This window comes from Petaurus breviceps, unplaced genomic scaffold, assembly GCF_028583685.1.
Source record: "Petaurus breviceps papuanus isolate PSGF00001 unplaced genomic scaffold, PetGlider_PUasm1.0 207, whole genome shotgun sequence".
In the NCBI taxonomy this organism is placed as follows: domain Eukaryota; kingdom Metazoa; phylum Chordata; class Mammalia; order Diprotodontia; family Petauridae; genus Petaurus; species Petaurus breviceps.
Window position 1 is genome coordinate 22,223,975 of NW_027185850.1, and position 24,909 is coordinate 22,248,883.

At 50.7% G+C, this 24,909-nt stretch overlaps 2 protein-coding genes across 5 annotated transcripts in view; one reads left to right on the forward strand and one right to left on the reverse strand.

The window, feature by feature from the left end:
• Window positions 1–9,149, reverse strand: part of LOC138164959 (transcription elongation factor A N-terminal and central domain-containing protein 2-like) — a 31,431-nt gene extending 22,282 nt beyond the window's left edge. Inside the window, exons 1-3 of one of the 3 annotated variants that reach the window (XM_069092956.1) lie at window positions 9,018–9,149; window positions 5,165–5,323; window positions 1,754–1,895 (exon numbers count right to left, since the gene is read on the reverse strand). In XM_069092956.1, coding sequence (XP_068949057.1) covers window positions 1,754–1,895; window positions 5,165–5,266 — 244 coding nt within the window. In that variant the 5' untranslated portion in view covers window positions 5,267–5,323; window positions 9,018–9,149. Of the gene's footprint in view, window positions 1–1,753; window positions 1,896–5,164; window positions 5,324–8,223; window positions 8,889–8,910 lie in introns of those variants that run through there. The other 2 variants (XM_069092955.1, XM_069092957.1) reach the window with 2 other exon arrangements.
• The window catches only part of LOC138164958 (transmembrane protein 59-like), a 24,015-nt gene continuing 8,211 nt past the window's right edge, over window positions 9,106–24,909 (forward strand). Inside the window, exons 1-7 of one of the 2 annotated variants that reach the window (XM_069092952.1) lie at window positions 9,106–9,801; window positions 16,297–16,402; window positions 18,233–18,327; window positions 19,519–19,671; window positions 20,923–21,007; window positions 22,165–22,249; window positions 23,058–23,166. In XM_069092952.1, the coding sequence (XP_068949053.1) occupies window positions 9,106–9,801; window positions 16,297–16,402; window positions 18,233–18,327; window positions 19,519–19,671; window positions 20,923–21,007; window positions 22,165–22,249; window positions 23,058–23,166 (1,329 nt within the window). The remainder of the gene's footprint in view (window positions 9,802–16,296; window positions 16,403–18,232; window positions 18,328–19,518; window positions 19,672–20,922; window positions 21,008–22,164; window positions 22,250–23,057; window positions 23,167–24,909) is intronic. The other variant, XM_069092953.1, reaches the window with a different exon arrangement.

A 24,909-nucleotide genomic window follows, 5' to 3' on the forward strand; every position in this document is an offset into this window, starting at 1 on the left:
CTCCTACATCTCCAGTCTTCCCACGCCTTACTCTCCCTGACCCTTTCCAGTGACCTGCCCCTCTCAATTCCTTACACATGACCCTCATCCAGACTCCAGACATTTTCTCTGGCCATGCCCCACGCCAGGAATGTCCTCCCTCCTCATTTCTGCCTCCCCACTTCCTTCAAGTCCCAGCTACACTCCCGTCTTCTACAAGAAGCCTTCCCCACCAATGTGAAGGCCTTCCCTCTGCAGCTTGTCCCATTCATCCTGTAAACATCCTGGCCTCAGAGTTCTTGACGTGTTGTCTCCTCACTAGACGGTGAGCAGGAACTGTATTTTGACCTCTCTTTGTATCCATAGTGCTCAGCACAGTCCCTGGCACATAGCTGGCATTTAATAAATGCTTGTTGACTGACTGTCTGAAGTTTCCCTATGTCTTCAAGTCAAAGAATCAATAATTGTGGCCATTGAATACAACTCCTTGTGTCTGGCGGCTGGCCTCAGGACCCCAGACCCAGCCCAGCTGTCTTGGGGCCATAGCTCATCTAGATCCTCCCCCACCCGCTCCAGAGGCCCCTGCTTGTCTACCTTTTCTGTGAAGCCTTCCCAAGCCCTGAGCCTCTTCAGGCCTCAGTTTTCTGCTCCGGAAAATGAAGGTCTGGACTCAGTGACCTCTAAAGTTTATTCAGGAAGGGAGGGGGGAAGGGAGGGAGGGAGGAAAGGAGGGAAGGGAGGGAGGGAAAAAGGGAAGGGAGGAAGGGAGGGAGCAAGGGTGGGAGGAAGGGAAGGAAGAAAGGAAGAGGGGAGGAAGGGGGAAGGAAGGGAGAGAGGGAGGGAGGGGGGAAGGGAGGGTGAGCTTATTAAGTACCCACCCTATGCCAGGCACCAGGCTAAGTACTTGACAAACATCATTTCACTTTACTCTCACAACAGCCTTTAGGAGGCAGGTGCTGTTATTTTCATCCTCATTTTACAGTTAAGGAAACTGAGGCAAACAGAAGCTAGATGACTTGGCCAGGGTCTCACAGCTAGTAAGTGCCTGGGGCCACATTTGAACTCAGGCCTCCCTGACTCCAGGCTCTATCCATTACACCACCAGCTGCCTCTAAATTCTATGATTACCTGAGTCTAAAGAAAGACAGGACCACAGCCTGTTCTCCAGGAGCTCACATTCCAGCAAGATGAGGATTAGGAGGCCTCCTTCCTGGCCTGGGAAGGGGAGACGTGGGAGCATGCAGGGAAGGCCCCTGGGCTAAGCCATGAATGAAAGCAGGCTCACTCAGGGGCCCTGGGGAAGTCAGGAGGCCACTCTGGGCTTGGCCCCAAGATGGTCAGAGAAAGCTGCCCCATCTGGCTGGAATGTGAGCTATGGGGAAGTCTGACATGAGGCTGGAACAGGGCATGGGAATGGGATTGGGGAGGGCCTAGAATGCCAGGACCGAGAGTTTTTCATTGACTGATGGCTTTGCAGACAGGGGTGTATGTGGCGGCCACAGCAGACCTCCACCGTGTAACGACCCTCCCTTTCACGTCAGTGGCATTCTGGACACCATGCAGAAATAAAAGAGTCAGTTTTGTTCCTCTGCTTCTCATCTAAATGGCCTCTGCAGCCAGCAAATGGGTCAGTTCGCCAATGCAGCTAGCAACCCCTTTGTGTCTTCACGTCAGGAAGGTGGCAGAGGCCGCCCTTTTGGGCCCTGGCTGTCACGGGCCAGAAGGAGGAGGCTGCAGGACACACTCAAGCCACCCCATGGGCCAAGGCACCTACCGATCTTGGTGGCCCTCAGCACATCCTTGGAGGGCAGTTTCTTCTTTAACTCCCGTAAAGCTTCGACTAAATTTTCTTGGGGTTGCCCTGGGAGCTCCAACACCCCTTTCCATCTTCTGATGTCTTCAACAACCACCACTCTCTGGGAAAGAGAAAAGTCATTTGGAAAATGGAACGTTTTCCTTAGAAAGACATCTGCCTTCACCTGCACTGATGGGGCTTTTACTGACAGGTGAGTGAATCAGTGATCCTGACCTGACCCAAAGCACGGCCACGGGCACAGATCAGGAACACCCGAGGGCCCTGAGCAGTGAGCCCTAGAATGCGTGCCCCAGAGTCCCTACGCCCCTCAGGTCAATGCTTCATGACACAGCAGGGGAGGGCCTCTGCTATGATGGAGGACAGACACAGGAACATGAGCTCACACTCACACATGGCCCGGCTTCTCTCCGGTGCTCCTATACTTTGGCATGAGGTGATGAGGACCCACAGACGCCTCCCCCTTGTCCCACGGATGCTCCCTCTCCAGAGGATCCACACAAGCAGGTAGCTGTCCTGTGGGCCTCTCTCTGGCTCGGAGGCACCATAGTAGCAACTCTTCTCCCACACTCTCGGAAGCTTCTAGGCCACAGCCTCCTTTTCCAACTGCCCATATCCTAAACAACATTCTCTTCCAGCCTTCTTGTATCAACAAAGACTAGAAAAGCTATGATCTATAGTGCCGGCTGCTCATCTTCCCCCAACCTAGGAGTCATCTACAACTTCCATTCTTCAGAAAATGGGGTATCCCAAGACTCAAAAGCTCCTAGGATCAGCAGGAGAAGCTCATGCTTTGGCCCCGGGGTAAAGAGCCTTTGATCACTAAGCACGCTGAAAAGCTTCCCCAGCTCAGCACCACCCTCTCTCTCTGTTCTCCCTCTTCAGTTTAGGGCCCAATATCTGGACTGACTGGCTAATACAACGCCCTCTCCTTCCTAGGCTTGCCTTGGCCCTGCCACCAGGCCCTTTTCACCTGGGCAGGATTTGGGTTTTTTTCTCAGTGTGGTATAGTATTGGCCTCTGTTCTCATTTCTTCAATCATGAATCTCACTGGGGAGGCCCTGTAACTTCCAGCCTCCGCAAACAGGAGCCCTCGCAGGATGCTGAAGTCCCATCTGCACTCCGTGGGACACCTCTGGTTCCATCCGACATTACTCCCTCCTGACTCAGCCATTCCAGCCCAAACAGCCTTTTCTGTTCCTCCTGTCTCCATGCCTCAAGCCCAAAGTGGGATCCTTGCACTGACTGTCCAGCAGCACCTGGCACCTGACAAACATGGAGGCGCTGACCACTTTCCTCCACGCCAGCAGCCCACGCCAGCAGCCCACGCCAGCGGCGATGACATCATGGACGTAGTGCAGCCTTGGTGGTACGCTTCCGCTCTCTCCTCTTGGTGGCTGAGCCAGTGGCATTCTCCATGGCCTTGCCCCAGCCCTGGAAGTCTCTGCCAGTCAGGCCTCCTGTCTAACAGTCTAGAGGGTGAACCGCCTGGGGACGAGCCAAAGGCCGACGGACGCACCTACTGGTCTTGGGTCACTGATCCATTCCTTGCAAACTGTTGCTCCTCTAACACTGGCTACAAGAAGTAATTCTGAGCGCCTTCTGCTCGTGGCGCCTGTCAGGTGGTGACACAGATCCTACGTGGGACATGCAAAGCTCCTCAGTGTGTGCGGCGTGAGTGTGCTGTCTCGCTCAAGGAGACACAGGCTCCCCAAGGGCAGAGACGGCAGGAACAAAGGACGAGAGGCAGGAAGGGCTGCAAAGGGCCTTCCGCCCTCCCACCTCATCCAATCCTCAGGAGACAGATACCACGCCGGCATCGTGCCTGGCTTACACAGAGGGAGACGGAGGCTCAGGGGGCACAGCCAGTGCCAAAAACAGGCCCAGGAGCCCGACTCCTCCTAACTTGGAATGCTGCCTTCCTTTTGGCTCCATGGCCGGCTCACGTTACCAGGCCACCCTGCCTCTTGTTACAGAAACAACATGGTACCTATAGGATGGTGAGCTGGGCCTGGGATGGAGAGGGCGATAAGACCCAGATGGTCACGTGTCTTTTTTTTTTTTTTAAAGCAATTGGGGTTAAGTAACTTGCTCAAGGTTACACGGCCAGTTATTTCTGGGTGTGGTGCTAAGTATCTGAGCCCAGATTTGATCCAGGTCATCCCAACACTGGAGCCGGTGCTCTTACTTGCTGTGCTACCTGACCGCCCCTTGGTCACATGTCTTATTATCATTTACATTTTCCTCTTCCCCAACAGCATGGAGACAAATTTCAAGTGATGGGACCCCAAGATCCAGGGGTGCATAATCATGGCATCTTACGACCTCCTGACCTCCCTGACGCCCAGACAACTGAGGGGTCTGCACAAGGTCACAGGACATGGGAGCTGGTCCTCGGGCCGTGGAGCCAATGCTCTTTCCCCATGGAAGCTTCCAGCCCTGGCTTCAATGCTGCCCCCCTCAGCAGGGGTGACCACGGGTAACTCTGAATCAAGAAAACAGGAGAAAAAATCCTTGCCCGACCTGCTTGGGGAACCTGAGCTCATTCCTGGGCCTTAACCACACCTTCAATTCAACAGCAAACACTTATCACATACTGACCCTGGGTCAGGCACAGCACGGGGTTACAAAGCCAGCACCTTGCCCTCAAAGAGCTTCCATCTCCTGGGGCTACGACACCACGTGTCCTCAGACAAATAACACAGAGAATCTACTAAGCACACATGAGGTTACTGGGGGCATGCCAACGACTGGGGGAGGGGAGCCAAGGGGCACAGGCAGGAAAGGAAGCCTCTGGAAGAGCTGCTGGCCCCACCAGAACAAAACACTGAAACGTCACAGAGAGGGGCGCTGTCGTCACACCAGTCCTTCTGGAGCACAGAGGCAGCAAGGGGACAATTCTAAAAAGGCTGGTGGAAGCCAACCATTCAAGGGCTGTAAATGGCAGGCTGGGAATCAGCTTCTATCAGCTGTGGATGGTCGCATACGGGCGTCCTGTGCTTAGGACTAGAACCTCGGCAGCTTGGAAAGGGGAGAAACCAGCAGAAGAAGGACTCACAAGAGGCCCCAGCCACAGAGCAGACAGAGGAGGGAGGCAGGAGATGTCACAGAAGGAGGATCAGCAAGACCCAGCAGCAGGCTGGTCTGGGAGCTGAGAGAAAGGGGAGCCCAGAGGACCCTGAGGCAGCTATGCCAGTGACCCTAAGAGTGTGGAAGAAGGAACGGGTCGGGCTCCATGTTAGCTCTGTGGTGCTGGGCCACCCCAGTGATGTCCAGCAGGACTAGTTCTCAGGAGGGGAAGGGCTTCCCCCAGCCATGCGTGAGGAAACCCAGGCAAGGGCTCCCCAGCCTCTTCCCCCTCCCACCTCTCACCTTCAGAGACTCCAGCGTGGCCTGTCTGTAAACCTTTTCTCCAGAATCTTTCTTCTGGGGGCTGCTGTGAGGCAGAGGTTTTCGAATGACAAACTTATCCATCTCCGGGAGTGCCGGTTCTCCAGCCCAGCCAGTCAGGAAGGGGCTGTCCTCTAAAACCTATGGAACAAGGATAGCGTGGCAGTGGGTGAGAGATAGTCCAGCAGCAGGGGCACCAACAGAGCAGTGCACATACAATAAAGACCTATGACCTGTCGCTACTCAGCTCAATCAGACCCATTTCTACCCTGTTTTAAGGCTGAGCTAACACTCCTGTGTGAGGGCCCTGGCTCTGACGCTTCCCTGCTGTGACTGTGGCCTAACTACGAACAAGCCACTCTGCCCCATAAGCCTTAGTTTCCCCATCTGTAAGACAGAAGTAGCACATTCACCCTCACCACATAGATATGAGAGCAATGTGTGAAGAGAGGCATCGCCACCCCCTTCTGGGAGACGAGGAAGCCCAGTGGCAAGCGGGCAAAGAATCGCCCAAGGAGACAGTAGGGAAGAAGCAGAGCCCAGACCTCCTAATCTATGGCCAGCGCTCTTTCAGTCAGAGGCACCTAGAGAGGCGCACACTGCCTGGTGGGATCACTGCCCTCCCAAGCTCTGGGTCTGAGAAAGGGCTGCACGCCTTTGGACTTGGCAAAGGGTGATCCCTCACTTAGCCCATCTCGAAGGTACGGGGGCCATATTCCTGTTACACAAAGGGAGGAAGCGTGCATTTGTTAAGTGCCTACTATGTGCCAGCAACTCTGCTGAGACCTCCTTTGATCCTCACCATGACGCTGGGAGGTAGATGTTATTGTTATTCCCATTTTACAGTTGAAGAAACTGAGGCAAAAGGAGGTTAAGTGACTTGCCCAAGGTCATTCCGCTACTAAGTGTCAGAGGCCAGACTTGACCTCAGGTCTGTCCTTACTGCAGGCCCAGTGTGTAGAATGCAGGAGCTACCTCCAGGAAGAAGGTTTACCAAGTCAGATCTACCCTGACTGAGCCAATCCATGCAAGTCCAGTACACACCTTCCATGGAAGCAAGTTTTCAAAGGTGGAACAAAGGCTTCTTCCTTAAACCTCATTAACGTGACCTAGATAACAGTTCACACCTCCACCAAGCAGAACGCTAATCATGCCAATGACAATGTTTGTCTGTCTTTCTTTTTTTTGGAGGGCAATTGGGGTTAAGTGACTTGCCCAAGGTCACATGGCTAGTGTGTGTGTGTGTGTGTGTGTGTGTGTGTAGTGTCTGAGGCCAGATCTGAACTTAGGTCATCCTGACTCCAGGGCCAGTGCTCTATTCACTGCGCCACTTAGCCGCCCTGAGAATGTCTGTCTTTCAGGTCCTCCTGATAACCGCCCTACCCTTACTCATTAAATCCTCACTGCACCGGCTGTGGCGAGTAGAGAAGCAACATGCCATTTTACCGATGAAAGCATCGCGGTTTAACTGACTTCCCTAGGCTCATACAGCTAGCAAATGGATCCAAGCCCATTGCTCTTCTGCTGTTTCCATTACCAGCTCACAAAGGACATTGGACAACAACCTCAACCCCATCAGGATGAGTCATAGTAGATGAAGCACTGGGCTTGGAGCCAGTAAGACTGGAGTTCAAATCCTGACACAAATATTTCTTCGCTATGCTTTGGGTCTCCTTACTGGCTGTCCCCCAGTGTTAGAATTTTCTCCCTCCTCATCTATCCCACCTTCTGCAATGGGCCTTCTCCACATCAGTTTCATGGTACACAGAGCAATGGGCCTGGAATAAGGAAGACCTGAGTTCAAATCTGGATTCAGAAACTTATTGGCCATGTAGCTACACCCAAGTGGGCAAATCGCTTAATCTGTGTCTGCCTTGATTTCCTCATCTGTAAAATGGGGAGGATGACAGCACTCAACCCAAAGGGTTATTAGATCATATGCTAGATCATATTTGTAAAGTGTCTTGCAAACCTTAAAGCATTTATATATCTAAATGCTGGCTATGAGCATTTACCCCGAAGGTGTCTCATTTGCAGAGTTGGCGACACATTAGCTACGAAACTGTGAGTTCCTTGAGGTCAGGACTATGTCTTCGCCTTTCTTTGCATCCTCAGACCTTAGTACAATGCCTGGCACATAGTAAGCATTCAAAAAATGTTTACTGGTTGCTTGTCCCTTGAGGAAGTCACTTCTGGGCAACGTCACCTCTGAGCCTGTGTCCACATCCATAGAATGAGGATAGGAGCAACTACTTTCCCGTCCTTGGAAGGCTCAAATTATACATTGGAGTTTCTGTGTGTTTGTTTTTACGAAATTTATCTCAAAGACAGACAGTAAGAAAAGCAAACGAGAGTTTTTCCATCTTTGTTTGCCACAAGACTAACAAGAACATATACAAGTTGGTGGCCTGACTCTGCTTGCTGGCGGTTGATCCGGGAGGCCTCCATTTCCTCCTCTGCAGGCTCCTGGCCTGTATACATGCCCCTGGAGGTCTCCCTGGCGGGGAGGGCCAGCCTCCTCAGCTGTTTAACCCCCTTTTCAGTTCTTCATGCTTCTTTTCTTTCTCTTTCTTTCTTTCTTTCTTTCTCTTGGTGAAGCTCCATCAGTTCCTGGTTTGCTCATCTGCTCCTGTCCCACGGCATCACCAGGAACATTTCGATCTGCATTAGCATTTTACCTCCCAGCTCCACAGAGAAGCGACAGCACTCGGACCCTCTGCCATCGGAAGCCCAGCTGTGTCAGATTGCGCAAGGCTGCTCCTCTGCACTCCCTCCTGATGCCTGGGGCAGGCTGCTCCTGTCCTCTGGGGATGCTCCATGTCCTGAACGTTTAGCATCAGCTGTTTGAGCTAACAGTGGTGGGGCGTGACCTTCCTCGTCTCTAGGACGCTTCCTGTCTGCTCTGGGACCCTGTGTCCTGAGCCTCCCGGGCAAACACCTGTTGGTGCCACTGCGCCTCTAAGCAAAGCGCTCGCTCCCGCTCTGGCACAGGGGGCCCTGAAATTCCACAGGCACCTCCCGGACAGTGCATGCAAGCTCACCTGCGCCCAGGACTGGGCTCTGCCTCATCCTTCGGGGTCTCAGGCCTCAGCCGGGGCCACCTCAGCGTTCCTCTCCCATTGACCCTTCCACCACCCCCGTCAAGCCCAGGCCGGGTGTGTTGTGCTGCTGCCACCGCCCGGGGCTCCCACCCGAGAGCCCTCCCTGTGGGTGGGCGCACGCCTTCCCACGCTCCTCCCCCTTCACGCCCTTCTCCCGGCCGGGGTCCGAGGTGTCCCTGGTGCAGAGGCGATGGTCGGCGGCACCCGAGGGCCCCTCTGGCGGGAGCACCTCCGTGGCTGCTCCAAAGCCACGCCGTCTGATCGCCCTGGGGGAGGCCGGGGGGCACTGTTTATGGCTTCTGCATCAGCAGCTGACGGTCCGATGGGAGGCGTCTGCCAACCCCGGCCCGGCCAGGACACGCTTCTCCAAACTAGATAATACTTGCAAGACGCTCTGCAAACCTTAAAGCGCTAAACGAGACTCTGTTACTGTTAGAGGGGCTCCCTCAGCAATTCAGAGTATTGGGGGTTTCTGGCCAAGAGCTGCCAAACACCCCTCCCTACCCCCAACTGGGAACCAAGGACTGGAAGTCAGGAGACCCTAGCAACCAGCAGCCAAACCCTCTGGAATTCCAGTAACCCCTAGTAAGAGACAGACAACCATGCTAACAACGAGTAGCCAATCACCTGTGGAAGCGAAGGGGTCCTAGCAACGGGCGACCAATCACTTGTGGAAGTCAAAGGTTCTGCGCAACCGACAGCCAATCATTCACGGCGCTGAGGGCCCCACTGACCTTCCTCAGGCCCGCCTTTCCCCGTCCAGGATCCGGGAGCGTCCGGTCTCTTAAAGCCGCCTGCCCTCCCCTTCCACCTCCTCGGGAAATGACGGGGCCGCCCGAGGGTCTGCCAGAGCTCAGGCCGACCCACCCGAGAAACGGTTCTGGCGCGCTGGCCGGCCACTGCCTCCGGGAGTCTTCGCTCTCCTCGGACTGCGCCTATGCCAACCCCGGAAGCAAGATGGTCGAGCTTCCTGCCGGGCCCTGTAGTTCCGCCCAGGCCGGAGGCTCCGCCTTCCCCCGGCCGCCGAAGGCGGAGCGGACTCCATTGCCCAGCGTGCCCCGGCAGGCGACCTCGGCTGGTAGATCTCGCGAGCCTGGCCGGTCTGGGAAGATCGTTAGGAAGGAGGAGGCGGAGGTCGCAGTTACTGGGAGGTCCCGGAGGGCGGGGCGGCGGAGGCGGAAGCGGCCGCGGTACCGGAAGGAGGCGGGGAGAAGAAGGAGGAGGAGGAGGAGGAGGAGGAAGGAAAACAGCCACTTTCGGAGGAGGTGGAGGCAGCGGCCGCGGAGACAGAAGGGACGAGACAAGATGGCGGCGCTGGGGGCGCCCCGGGCCCGGACCGGGACCCTGCGGCTCCCGGGGCCTCCGCTCTCGCTGCTCCCCCTGCTGCTGGCCGCGGCGCTGGGCCTGCCCCAGGCCGCCGGGGCCGCCTCGGCCGAGGCCTTCGACTCGGTGCTGGGCGACACGGCGTCCTGCCACCGAGCCTGCCAGCTGACCTACCCCCTGCACACCTACCCCAAGGTAAGCCCTGCCCCTGGGCACCCCCTCCCCGCGGGCCCCTCCTCCCCCTCCCCCGCGGGGCCCCCCTCCGCTCCCGCCCCCCCCTCCCCGACCTCTTCCGCTCCCCCCCCCTCCCCTGTGTGCATCCCCATTCTTGCTCCTTGTCCTCCCCTGGGCACATCCCCTCCCCCCTTGTTGTCCTGCATCACCTCCTCCTGGGGTCCCCCCTCCCTCTTTGGCTCCTCCCCTTGTCTTCCCTCCTTCCTCGCCCTGCTCCCCTCACTCCCTAGCGTCTCCCTCTCCCCTTTTTTGTCCCCTTCCCCTTTGTCTTCTCTTTCTCCGTGTCTGCCTCTTTCTTGGCCCCCCAGTGTCCCCCCCTTGTTTGTCTGCTGCCCTCCCCCTTTTCCTTTTGCTCCTCCCACTCCTTTCCCTCTTGCCCGCCCTGGTGGTCTCCTCACCTTGACGCTCGGGGTCCCCCTCCCCCCCGTGTCCTGGTTTAACCTGGAGGTGGGAGGGCGCCCCACCCGGAGCCCCAGAGCCCCCCGCATCTCCCCCGCCCCTGGCACCGGGGCCCCACCTGCCTCTGTGTCTGGGTACCGTGCAATCCGGGTTACCCCAAGGCCCAGCGCCTGACCCCAGACTTCTGCCTGGCTGGCCCCCTGCCCCTGCCCCATCTGGCTGGCCTGTTGCTACACTTTTTTCTCTACTCCCTTCTCTTCCCAGGGCATCTCCTGCTGGGTCAGCATCCTTCCCACAGCCCCACCCTTGCTCCCTGCGCTCATCCTTTGCTTACTCAGAGCTGCCAGGTGGCGATGGCCGGTGTGGGGCCTCTGGAGGGAGTTCTGGTTCGGGTGTTGAGGGTTGTGTTCTGTATCCTGATAATCCGGTCATGCAGTGTGGTTTTCCAGGAGCAGCCCTGTCAGTTAAGAAGGCCAGCACATTGGTGCTGCTTTATTTACAGAAGAAACTAGGGCCCAGGTTAAGAGTTGTCACAAATCAGAATCAATCCCAGGATTCTCAAGGAGTTGTCAGGGATGTGGGGGCTCTGAGATGGAATGATAGGCACAGGAGGAAGATCCGAGAGACTCTGGCCTGCAGCCTGCATCTGAAAACCCTGGGAACTTTTCAGTACTGTCCTTGTGTCCTTAGCACCTAACAGGGCATCCAGCACATGCCGCCCCCTGCCAGGAGAGGTGGTGACAGGCAGGCAAGACAATTCCTGCCCTTGAGGAGCCAGGCTTGGGTCTTGTTTGGGAAGCCAAGTATAAAGTGAGGACAAAGTCATGGGGAAGAAGAGTAAAGAAGGGGTGAATAGCCTCTCTGCAGAGGTGCAGACCCCCACCCACCATGCTGGGCCCATTGCACAGGAGCCCACCCTTCCTGGAGGCACCATGGCATTCACTGCCCTATTCCCTTCCTTTTACAGAGCCAAGCTTCTGTGGTCTTTGGGCCCGGGGAGGGGTTGAATAAAGCCTTGGTGATTGGTTCAGGGGGCAGCCAGGTGGTACTGGGTGGTAGAGGCTTCCTAGCCGTGTACCCAGGGCAAGTTACTCGATTTCAGTTTTGAAATGGGAATGACAATAGCACCTGCCTCTCTGGCTTGTGAGGATCAAATGATATCAAGCCCTTGATGTAGTTCTGGGCCCGTAGCAGGAGATCCGTAAAGGCTTATTCCCTTTCTTCCCTCCATAACCAGTCAGGGACAGAATAGGGAGGAGGATTCTGGACATCTGGCATCGTAGGGCAATGCACCCTCCCTCACAAGCTCTCCCAGACCCCGAAGGCGGCCGGACAGACTCCTCCCTGACACACACAGGCCCCTCTGAGCTGTTGCCGAGGCCCAGCACTTTCACCTCTGCAGCATCTCTCCCACACTCCTCCTTTCTCTCCTTTCCCCAACTCTGGACTACTGCACCAGCTGCTGGGGAGTCTGCTGGCCTTAAGTCTTTGCCCACTCCAATCCCTCCTCCCTTCAGCCACTAAAGACACTATCCCAAAGCACAGGACTGATGCATCCTCTGTTTAGCCTCCAGAGCCCTTCACAGCCTCACTCCCTCCTGCCTTCCATTCTGCTAACACCTCGCTTCTCTGCATCCTGGTGGCTCTGCCAGTGTCTCAGTCCAGGCTTTTTCTCAGGCTGTCCCCCGTGCCTGGAGCCTTCCTGCTCCCTATGCGCTGTAGTGCCTTCCTCCGTTAGTTATTTTCTGCTTAGTGAGCGCGGGGCTCGTTTGTGCATTGGTCCCCACTCGAGTATAAGCTCCTTCAGGACTGGCACTGTCTTGCCTTTTTTTTGGTATCCCCAGCACTTAGCAATGCTTGGCAGGTGCTTACATATTTATTGATTAACTAAATAGGCCTGGCCATCAAAACCTCTGATAAGAAAGGGAATTGTCAGTCAACAAGCATTGATTAAGGGCCTACTCTGTGCCAAGCAGGGGCAACTCGGCGTCACGGTGGACACAATGCCAGGCCTGAAGTCAGGAAGACGCCTCCTTCTGAGTCTTGTTTGCCTTAGTTCCTATCAGTAAAATGAGCTAGAGAAGGAAATGGCAAACCACTTCAGTGTCTCTGCCAAGAAAACCCCAAATGGGGTCATGCCTGAAAGGGCTGAGCAACAATGTCTATGCTAAGCAGACCTCAAAAGGCAGCATGAGGGCATGGTTACAGAGCTGACACGCATACACTGCCTGTCTTTGGGACCCGCGTTGGGTAAAAGGGTCCCTGTGCTGCTCATCCAGAGCTCCCTGGGAGCTGCCAACCTGCTCCTGCCCTCAGATAGCTTGTGGGCCAGTGCCAATGCCATTCCCTGAAGCATGTCTTTAGAGACTCAATGCACAAACAAATGGCTTCTGGGATTGAGTGAGAGCTGGGCATCTGATTGGGTTTAGAGTAGAGAGGAAGTGATCGCCTCAAAGCTGCACAGCCATTGTAGCCAGAATGGGATTCAACCCAGGTCTTCTCATGCCAGATCCTTGGGGGGTTTAACTATTCTACGGTTCCTTCCTAATTTCAACAATTCAAACATGGAGAAAAGGCTAAGTACTTTTAATTTTTGGTTGAAAGCATGTAGGGTATTTTTGCCTTCTTCTATTCCATTTAACAGACATTTATTAAGCACTTATATATATATATATGCCCATAAAGAGTCATTGCCCTCAAGGAGCTTGCATTCTGATTGAGGAGGTGATGCAGTTTAAGGGTTCAGGGACCCTTCAAAGACTGGAGTACAGGAGAGGGTCTTCTGAAATGAATTCACAGATTCAAATGTTCTTTAAGTCAGGGTGCAGAGGTTTATTGTGACGCTAATGTGGTGGGCAGAGCTTTTTAAGGAACCGTTCCACATAACTGGAATGATGCTGAAGTTTATATAGGAAAAGCAGTAGATTATCTGGTAGATAATGCTGATTAGGTGATATCTTACAACCTTGGTCACAGGTGTCATTCACTGCTGAAAACCAAGGGAAGGGGTTTCTACAGGGTGTATTTTTGGTCTGTTATTTCTGTAGCAAGGTAGCTTTGAGAGTTGATGTCTATAGTTTGACCTCTGGATTGAACATGATACTTTGGAAATCAATACATGATAATTCTGTGGTTACAAGATATAGTCCTATTTTTACAAGAGAATTCCTTCAGAAATCATCTTGTTCTTGTGATAGGGAAAGGTAGTTTGTCTTACAGGGGCCCACTCGAGTTATTACTAGGCAGAGTGTTCTGGAGCTGGGGAGAAAACTGTCAGGAATAGTGTTTTGAAGTTAGGGAGAAATCTTGGAATTGGGGTCCAAGCACCCCATCATTGGGAAGCAAAAGAGCTGGGGGAGTTAATGGCAAATGCCTCAGCTGACCCTGGAAGGGACGCTAAGGGTTCTGGAGATAGAAGTAAGGGGATGAGTGTACAAAGACATTGAGGCCTTCAAGGGGGCTGGGTTGTGGGGATATGCAGAGCATATAAGGGGCATTTGTGTGCAACGAGTCTAGAAACTGGCACCGTAGGCCAGTGTGCTGGAACCTCCCAGCGGAGGCTTTGAATGTTAAGCAGAGTTTGATGTGAGAGGCATTTGGAAGCCACCAAAGATTCTCAGATGTGGGGGTGGGGGGAGGGTTGACATAGTTAGCCAAGTGCTTTGGGCAGCTGGGTAGAGAGGGTGAACTGGAGAACAGATAGACTGAAGGATGAGACTAGGCTTTTTTGAATTTTTTCCTTTTAACTTTCCTCGTGTATAGTTACATAACCTGTCTGGATCAAATATAGATGGCAAGAATAATACACAGGGTTGGTACCCATTGGGTAGGTTTTATAGAGCAAGTTTTCTGATATTCAACCTGGTGTTCTTGGCCTTCTTCAAAATGACTTTCAGCCTGCTTCTCCAGCTTTCTCTCATATTATTTCCCCTAATGTTTTTTTTATCAGACCTGACTTATTATCTATTTCCCAAATTCACTTGGTCTCTCATGACTGGAATTCACTCCTTCCTTACCTCTAGCTCTCAAAATTATTGTCCTTCAAGACTTAGTCTTGTGTACCTTCCTGATTCCTCCCCATCCTACATTGTTAATGCTGTTCTCCCTTACTTAAAAGTACCACGTGCTTGTTTATCTCTGTACATATAGTCTACTCCCCCCACCCCCATCTCTCTGTACATACATACATTTATTTTCTCTTCTGCCATCCTTCCCACCCTGTAGACTTTTTAAAGAAAGCCCGAACTATTTCCCACATTTTTGTCTTTGTATGCCTAAAGCCTAGCACCAAGCATCGTATATTGTAGGCATTTAATAATCGTTTGTTGAATTGAAATCAGTTTGGCATTTTCACATTAGCACTGTTGAACACCAAAAGAGTGAAGAGCGTGTGGCAGGGTTTACGGGCACATGCAGCATCCGACTGTGAGTACAGAAGTTCTTGCCTTGCAGGGTGAAGGCTCACTCCTTTAGCACAAGAATCCTGTTCCGTTTGAAGCAGCGGTTTTTGCCCTTAGACTGTGCTGGACAGATCAAAGGAGGCATCTATGAACTTCTGCTGGTCATTCTAGGTACAGTTAAATGGTATCTAGAAGGTGATAGAACTTATAAAATAGGGCAAGACATTGGATTTTAGAATCAGGAATGACCTTCGAAATGGTCTGTCCCCTCCCACCTGTGCACTAGTTTATTGGGTTGGCCTGTTACCAAAAGAAAATCCATTTTGAAAGATTCTCTAAAGCTCGTCTGCCTTTGAAGATGCAGTACGCAATGTTCCCAAAACAGTGCAGGCAGGCAAGCCGCCTCACAGGAGGCAAGCTACAGTGCTGACAGCACTGCTACAGAGGGAAGGTCATTTCCATGCCACGTGCCTCCTGCAGGGGGGAGCCCTACTGTGTGCCACGTCCCCTCAGTTGAAGGCATTAGAATTAAGGCCTTTAGAGCCGTGCCCTGGGGATCGCAGCCTTCTCTTTACTGGCTGTTGCTCTTCCATGAAGTCACCAGTCCTTCTGCCCAGAAGAAATGCCTAAAACTTTGCTGTCTTAGGTAACTAACTGGTGTGTGCACATCCATCTCCTTCCTTACTGGGGGCCTGCTGCCACTTTGCACACAGTGGAGCAAACAGGGAGTGGGGGAGCTTTGGTTTTTGCGTGAGTTTGTTACCAATATTGTATGTGCCTTATTGTCAGAATCCCTTCAGACCTTGAAGTCAATCCCCTCAGATCCACTTTCTACCTTGAAGAGGGAACCTCGGAGTTAGAACAATTAGGCGATTTGCATGGTCCAGGATGTGAAAATAAGGTTATCTAGCAGTCTTCAAGGGATCTTCCTCTTCCCTCAAATTCCTATCTGCAGGTGTCTGATAACTGAAATACTTTGATTAATGTGAACTTTTTTTAACCAAGTGTTAGTTCAAATATATGCTTTGTGTTTCCCACCCGAAATCTAACTTGTGTGAAACTTAGGTATTGGCCTGTAATTTTGGTGTTACTTTTTATACCCACACACAGGCATTCTTTCCAAGGAGACCCCACATTAGGACTGTGGCCTGTATTTAGACTCATGTGAAATCTGAATCTTTCCTTGTATGTTGTCCATTGTTAGAGGTTCTGCTTTTTCCGGGCTTTAGTGACACCATGTACCACATGGGAAAGGATGCTGATGAGTTCTTCAGCACAGCTTGGTGTGCCCAGCATCATCAGTACTAGTTTTGAGGGCAGAAGGCCACCTCCTGTTGGCCTAAGACTTTTCCTTGTTCCTTGGAATGCCCCCTTTAAATAGCAGTATTACCAGATATACGAACCATAGAAGATGGAAAGGAAAAGGAATGATTTATTTGTTTAACCATCATCAGCTTCAGAAGTGAGCCAGAAAGGCCTCTGCAGGCAGTGTGGGCATCATGGTGCTGCCCCCAAGTCATCGTTTTTTTCTTTCAGTAAAATACCTTCCAGTAAAGACTTCATAGCAGATGCTACTAACTTTGCTTTCTTTTTAGCCTTCTTTTCCGGGGATAATGTTGGCCTTTTGGTAATCTCCTCTGGTCTTCTAACTCCATAGGAAGAGGAGTTGTATGCCTGCCAGAGAGGCTGCAGGCTGTTTTCAATTTGTCAGTTTGTGGATGATGGAATTGACTTAAATCGGACCAAATTGGAGTGTGAATCTGGTAAGATGATATGCTAATGACATTTTATATCTTTTTTTCTTTGTTATATTTGTTTATTTAAAGAATCCCTAGCATCTTCTATTAAATAGTCTTATGTATACTTTGCAGTTGTCACAGAGTTTCTGTAGCTGCTGCTTATAACTGCCAGATTGCTGGGGTTTCTGTAATTCCATCTCATTTCTGGGACAATGTTGGCTTTGTACTGTAGTTTGGATGCCTTTATTTTTACCAACCATTTGGCTTAACCAAATGAAGCGGCAATTACTGCACTCCTAATTCATCACCACATCTTCTTAGATGGTATAATTTTCCTCTCTAAGATTTTTCAGGCATAGGTTGGTTGGCACTGACTGGTGAGTTTTGCTGAATCAGGCCATTGACTAAATATTAAATAGTGTATTCTTTGTGGGTCATTCCAGGAAGTAGAGAAATTGAGTTCTTTCATCAGTTAAATCACTAATCTTAGAGTTTGCTGAAAAAAATATAACAAGGCATAATGTAATCAGAGACAGTGTCAGTGAATTAACTTTTTTAAGGTGATATTGTAACCTTGGTCTGTTCACATCATCCTCCGTGCCCCAAAATTGTGTCAGGAAAAAGAATCTTGTTTAATGACAAAATAAAAGGATTCTGTCTGTTATACATACATCTTCCAGTAGACTTCATTTTCACTTTTCTATTTTTGGAGGGGGGAGGCAGGGTAATTGGGGTTAAGTGACTTGCCCAGGGTCACACAGCTAGTGTTAAGTGTCTGAGGTCAGATTTGAACTCAGGTCTTCCTGACTCCAGGGCCTTTGCTCTATTCACTGTGCCACCTAGCCGCCCATTCAGTTTTATTCTGAGTATACTTCTTATCACCAGCTTAGAAAAATTATGATCTATAAACCTTTAAAAATGTGCCCTAATTTTCTCAGTTGAATGTCTAACTTAATTGTTTTATTTTGAATTTTTTATAAATCCCTTTTTTTGGTTCTCTTTGTAAATTCTGCATTTCTACAGTAAATGGTGTGTTAACAATGTCCCAGTCCAGGGCCGGATCCTGGTGAGGAACACTGATGTGTTTTTTGTGGGGCCTTAAAAAAGGCCCAGGCTGATAGAGACAAAAGCTGGGGCTGAGTCCTGAGTTGGCTACAGACTAGCCAAATGAATGACCTTGGCCAGGTCATTGCAAAACTATTTTTAAAGCTCATAAAGCATCTTGTTCATAAAAACCTTGCACTGGTTATTGCAAATGTTATAGACCCCATTTTGCAGTGAAAAAACCCAGGTCCAATTAGTGTCAGGGTCGTGGTTCAGATCTGAAGGTTGTCTCTCCTGACCCGGTCCACGACTCTTCTCTACTAAAACAGCACTCACTCCACTTAACTTGTATATTTGTTCTGACCGAAGAAAGCACTGTGTAAGTTATGAAGGGCTGCTGACACATGAGCTGGGGAGCAGTTCTGTAGTATAAATACCTTTTTTCTGTGATTATTATTATCATCAGCTTGCATCAGCATAGCATTGGAGAGTTTTCAAAGCACTTCGATGTGCATTCTGATTGATCAGCTCCAGACCCCAGTGAGCTGCATAGAGCTGCTGCTGTTGCTGCCTGTTAGGGGAGCAGCTGAGGCTTTAGAGAAGAAGCTTCCTCCAGCCTCACTGATAGACTTGTTCTCTTCCTGCTGGTCCATGGAAACCACTTAATCGGTGCTTGTTGATTGAAATGTGGGGCTTAACAAAAATAACCCAGTGGCCCTGCCCAAGGCTGGACCACATTCTGATGTGGTGCGCTGCAGATGGAGCCCTACACACTTCCCTAAAGCCCAGCTCTCGCTCTCTCTCTCTCAGCTTGCACAGAGGCATACTCCCAGCCTGGTGAACAGTACGCTTGCCATCTGGGCTGCCAGAGTCAGCTGCCATTCGCCGAGTTGAGACAAGAACATGTAAGCACGTGGCCTTCCCTCCCTCCCTTTCTGACAGCAGTGTTTTTGAGGGGTGCTAGCCCTACTTAGTCCCACTAAGTAATATTCAGGTATGAGCAAATGGGAAGGGGGGTGCATTTGTCAGATAGCAGAGTCTCAGGCTTGAAAAAGATCCCAGCAGGCCAGAACAATGGCCAACTTTGCTATGTTGGCACTTACTAGGGGTAGATAGAAAGATCGATTCTGAGATGGGGAAGAGGCCTGGGGATTGTAGTGCACTTCAAGACTAAGTAGCAGAACTACTCAACAAATAATCATTTGATCTTACGCTAATAGAAAAAGTCACAATTACAAAATGAAGATAAATGATTAAATGTTTTGAGATAAATTTAATATCTAAATATTAATAGAAATGTCCCAAATTAGGCAGTATAAAGGCCCACCATCCCATGCCACATCTAGGAAATTATGCCTAGTTCTTAGCATCCCATCTTAGGGAGAATATGGATGGGCGTACGTTCAGAGCAAGGGGAGCAGACCAAGTATGAGTCTTGAAACCAGGTCTGAAGCAACATTTAGTCTGGCAACGAAGCCGCTCACTGCACCCCAGTGAGGTAGGCACGGCAGGTGTAGGATTCCCTGGAAAGTTGTTTGTCTTGCCTGCTAGGTTCTTAACAGTTTAGGTCAAGGAGGGATGATCTAGAATTAAAGATTACTCAGATGGAATTTAGCTCTAGACTCTCCTCAGTGTAGATAGCAGGAATGCCCTTGGTGAACCATAAAGTATATATAGAAATGAAATTATGTCTCATTTTTGTTGTTGCCCACCATCGCCTGTCCATGTTTTGTGTTCTGTTTGGGGGAAGGGGGGAGACAATAACTGAGAAGCTATGGGAAAAAATAGAGGAAATTAAGCCTATGTCCATACTGAAGAATTGCATATACAGTTAATTTTTATAAAAAACAACTGTCTCCCTCCAGTTGAGTGCTGCTCTGATGCCTCACTGTGATGTGGCGTTGACCCTCTATCCCAATGGAAAACAAGCTCTGCTGATATTTCAGGGAGGGCTTCAGCCACCAGATTGGCTGCGAGTGAGTCACAGAAAGTCACATAACAAAGACTCGAACACTTCAACAATGGTTTTGATGTTTTTGTGTCTATGTATATATTTGAAAAATAGCCGGTGTTTCAGAATTGGTGTCTCCTTACAGCTCATGTCTCTGATGCCCAGAATGCATCTGCTTTTCCCTTTGACGCTAGTGAGATCATTCTGGAGTGACGTGATGGACTCAGCACAGAGCTTCATAACCTCTTCATGGACTTTCTATCTTCAGGCCGATGATGGGAAGATTGTCATCTTCCAGGTGAGAGCGTGACTCTGGACTGCAGTAGCCGGCACTTGTTTAAGAACTGTAAGAGCTGAGTGCTAGAGAGGAACTTGGAAGTTAGTGGATTCCCTGGAGTAAATCCTCTGCACCCCTTTCCCTGCAATTCTGCTTGAAATGATCTCAAAGCTACTTCCTATTGAATAGCTCCAAGTAGTTTTCAGCATCTGCCTGTAAACACCTTGGTAGGGATTTTGATCAAATAAAATCAGCTGCTTCAGTTTGAGGTTCTGTCAGTACAAGCATTTTAATTCTTACCTCGACTAATGATAATGGGCCCTGGAGCGGAGAAGCCCACCCTAAGGCACGCAATGATTTGATCTGATCTGAACTTGGATAAGAAATTCATAGAGAGGGCTTGACTTTGCATTTTATTATTTCAGGCAGCCTTGTAGACAAGTAACCTCCATGACCAACCCACTGATTTTTCAGTGTGTCTGAGAAATAACGGGATAAATGAAGTGACCATTCTGTCATTATGAGGGACTGGCTGTAAGATTAAGATGGGTATTTTGTTCCAGTCTAGGCTTTGTTGTTTCTTCTGTTCTTTTCATTTGCAAACTCTGGATTAGTGATAGAACATATTCTTACAATTTCAGTAAAAGGTCTGAAAGCCACGGCTACAGTTAATTTTGTGTAGATGTTGCTGCCACCTGTTTGAGCAGGATCTTACCGGCCCAGGTCTGTGTTGATTATGGTGTAGATTGGCAGACCCAGCTGCTAGTAAAGAGCTGCCACAGTACAGAAAAGACTTTGGGGGTTGTCTAGTCGCTGTGGTTTTACAGATGAAACAAAGCCAAGATCCCCTTGGTCATAAGGAGTAGAGGCAGAATTGGAATTCAGGTCTGTCCACTGGCTCCGTGCCTGCGCCCTTCCCACTGTGCCGAGGGAAGGCAAGAGCGCCAGGAAGCAGCAGGCCTGCTCACCATTCACTCAGCTGTGATAGCCGGCCGGTGTGGCTGTCCCTGTGATGCTCTGGCCGGGTGAAATTGCATGTGGTTCACCATGATTTACCCCAGACTAGTGGTAGTGCCATTGTGATCTCTTTGGGAGGCAGCTGGATGGAGGCTTCAGTGAAGGGTCAGGGTTATGGCTGGTGTGTTTCCATTTCTGAGTCATCTCCAGTGCCATTGTGCCCGTGTGACAGTTTGTGGAGACAGCAAGTGTTAACTTGTTCCTGAATGGGCTTTGGTCAACAGGCTGCTTACTGTCCCTTTGATTCTCTTTCAGTCCAAACCAGAAATTCAGTATCCCGCCCAGGTGGATCGGGATCATTCTCCACATGGGAAAAACGCACCTTTAAAGAAAATGGCCTGTAAGTTTGATTTCAAGATTGGCATAAAAACATTGACAGTAGATTATCTGCCTTAATGGAGGGATAAGGCCCAGATCTTGCATTTGTGTCTAAGCTGGGCTTTACCGTGTTTCCCCAATAATAAGACCTATCCCGAAAATAAGCCCTCCACTTACTGTGTAAGATTCCTCTAAAATAAGCCCTCCCCCGAAAATAAGCCCTATTGAGATTGCTACTGTAGTGAAGATGATCCCCTGCGCTACACGCTACATTACGGTACCCCCTGTATGCACCCTCCCTCCCCCCCCCCCCCAGTGAAACCCACGCCGCGCTCCAAGCTACATCCAATCAGAGCTGCAGCAGTGAGTGCATCATCCTGTTCTTAATTGAATTCATTATTGAATAAAGGTACATTTTTTTGTTCACATTTACCTGTTTATTAAAATTGCTATCAATGTTCATTAAAATAAGCCCTCCTCTGAAAATAAGCCCTCTGGTGTTTTTCTGTCCAAAAAAATTTAATAAGACAGTGGCTTATTATCGGGGAAACACGGTACAACTCCCCAGCAAAGCCTGAAGGTAAAGCCGTGACTCACAACACTAGAGCAAAGCTCCCACAGCTGCCTCCTTCCCTGCTAGGTGCTGAGAAATCAGTCTGACTTGCCAAAGTTCACTTTTATCCACATTTGCCGGTTCTTAGCTTCTCTAGAGCAAAAAGAAAATTTCTTAACTTCACATTTTCCCCTGGAATAGGGGAACTGGGTGGGGGCAGGAGGCAGGGGGTACCTTCTTCCTCGGGTTCTAGTGGGCTGCAGGGAGCCAGAATCCCATCCCCAGCAGACGAGGCAGCAGGCCAGGGGGCTTCTGCTGCATGGGGTTTCTCATTTGCTGGAAAGATGTTGGTTCTTCATGAGGCCTTCATGTCCCATTTGCTCATGCATACACACTGGGGGCTTTTGGGAAGAAGCTCCTGCAGGTGCCTCTCCAAAGGGACTGCCAAGGTCCTTTGCCCCAACCTTTCATTTTCCAGGTGAGGAAAGTGAGGCACAGAGAGGGGAGGGGACTTGCCTAGGGTCACACAGCAAATCAGTGACAATAGGGATCCAAATCCGGATCCTCAGGCTTGTGAACATTGGCCAGTGATGGAGTCTTACGTGACTTACGCCTTGGTGTTTCAGCAGATCCACAGCCAGCAGGCTCCCAAGCCCCCAGAGGCTATTTTGAAGATGGAGAAAGTGACAGCTTTTTTAAATGCCTCTCTCTGTATGTATTTCTAATTTATTTATCTTTCTAGAAACATTCTCTGCTTTGGGTCTCAGGGATATTCATTTTTAAGCTGTTTTAACAGTCAAGCCATTTCCCCCTATGTTTCTCAGTATTTCCCCTTATTTTTAGGGTTGTTTTGGTTTCTTTAAAAGCTAATATACTAAAGAGGCCAAGAAGATAATGTTTCCGCATTACCAGAGGGTGTGTCATTTGAAAGGATTCCCCAGAGGATTCCTTTTCAGCAGTGATGCTTGCCACTCTTAAGACACATTTCATCAGTTACACCTGCATGCTTCGGCCTCCTCACTTTTTTCTGGCAGTAGTGCTACTGCAGAAGTGCAGCATCACATACATTTCTTTACTGTGTGAAATGATTTGTTTCCTTGGAAACAACAGAAGGCCCAGCCCACTAAGCAGTCCCCACCACGTGCCCCTTTCCCTTCCTTCTCAGGCTCAGACAGACGGTGGCCTTGTGTCTCCTGAGCTTCAGTCAGCAGTCAGTGACTAAGCCTAGCCCCTGGGTGGGCCCTGAAGATCTGGGTGCCCAGAGCGAGCTAGCCCCCACTCAACACGCACTTACCTTCTGATGGTGGCACAGGGCCTCCTTCCTGAGCCTCCCAGACATCAGACGTGTCACCGTGGCCAGGACAGGAGCCTGACATAGCCCTGGTCTCAGCCCCACCTCCCACACTCTGAGGCTGCAGCACCTGTTGGGCCAACTACACAGCCAGGCTGGGTCTGCTCTTGGCTAGGAAGAGTCCCTCTGCTGCTGCACTTCTCATGTGCCTCCTCTGCTGTTTGTCAGGAATTCCGGCTGGATCGTCACCATCACCCTCGTGCTCTCAGTGCTGGTGTTACTCTGGATCTGCTGTGCCACCGTTGCCACAGCGATGGAGCAGTATGTCCCACCAGAGGTGAGCAGGACATGCATGGAATGGGGCTTATCGCCCAATGCCCAGGGCTGTCTGCCTGCAGAAAAAGTGTGCTCCCCACCCACCCCCTCTGGGCCTCTTAGGGCCACTGATGAGCTGCTCGGAGGGGATGCCCAGAAGCACGGGCTGCCTCAGACATCTGGCCGATGGGTAATCCAGAAGCCTCTGTCTAGGTTCCCGCAGATGGGTGATTTTTGTCCCTCTTAGGGGACTTTGGGGCATGGTTGTGGGCGAGGGGAGACCAAGGGGGATAGTGGCAAACTGTGAAGTTGTAGTCCTAGGCAGGTGGCAGAGGGTCCTTGATAGCTTCACACACAGCTGAGGGCACGGCTGGTTCGCCAGGCTGTGTTCAGGGGGCGGGCAGGCAGTGCAATTTGGCTGGAGTGTATAGCACAAGAGAAAGAACGAGAGGAGGACAGCCTGCATGTGCAAAGGCCTGGAGGTGGAAGATGAATCATCACATTTAGGAACAGCAGCCAGGCTGAGAAGCCAGAACTTGGGAAGGGCAGCAACATGTAGTCAGCCTGGAATGGGAGGTAGACCAGGGCCAGGCTAGCAAGGGCTGTAAGTGCCCAGGGGCTTGTGTTTGTTCCTAGTGGCACTTCTTGGTAAGATTAGTGTTCAGTCATGCTTTAGAAATGGCCCTTGAGCAGCTGTGCAGAAAACGACAGATTGGAGAGAGAAGGGTCTGGACAGTTAGGAAGGTCCAGGCTGGGGCAAAAGAGAGAAGGAGCTGGATGGAAGAGGCCGAGGGGCTAGACTTTGGGAAAACTCAGTAGCCAGTTGTGTGGGGCATCACACAAATTAAAGTCCAGGATGTCTACAGTGTGGGAACTGGCAAGGGCAGGCCGGACTGTCCTAGAGAAGGGCTTCTCCTAACCTCGACGGTGAGCCAGATCCCAGCTATCACCTCTGCAGAAGGCTGCCCCTGGCTCATCTCTTCAGGCAGTGCAGCCTCGATGGGTAGTTCTTGCTTTGTTTGCTACAAAAATGTAATACTGAAAACATATTTTAGTTTCTGGGCCCAGAGCCATGTATTTAAATGCTGTTGTTCCATGAAATGCTTTCTTTCTGTTTAATTCTTGTGCCAGGAGTCTGAGATAGCCCTGGTCTCTCCACAGGGTCTGGGTGTCTCGTACAGGCAGCCCTGGAGCTTTACAAACGCTGTCTGGTTGGGTTATAGAGAATGGAGGCCCCTTTCTCCCCTCCCCCCCCCCCAGCCGGAGATTATAGTTCTCTATCTGTGTAAGACCCAGCGTGTGGACACCGAGTGCAGATGATGAGTGCGGCTTCGGGGGAGTGTAATGTGATATCAAGCAAAGGCAACTTCCCAGGTTCAAAATACCAGCATAGGTGCTCTCTATTTTATTCAGTGACAAACCAAGAACAGAGAAGATCAAAACATGACATCATTCAAAATACAGCATTTACTAAGTGTGATTAAATAATCTCCAAGTACTACCCCACCCCAGGATCTTCCAATCATTCAATCAATTACAAAGTCCCAGTTCTAAATACTACTCCACCCCTAGGCTATACCTTCATTTGGTCCACCACAAAACCCCTCTTCTCAAATGGAGATTATTTTCCAAACATAGGTAAAGTACCTTCATTTGTCAATCACAGAGCACAATAAGGTCAAAAGTTCCCCACCTCCTGGATCACAATTGAATCTACCCCAGAGTTACATCAAGTTTAAACACAGCACTTAATACCCAAATGGAG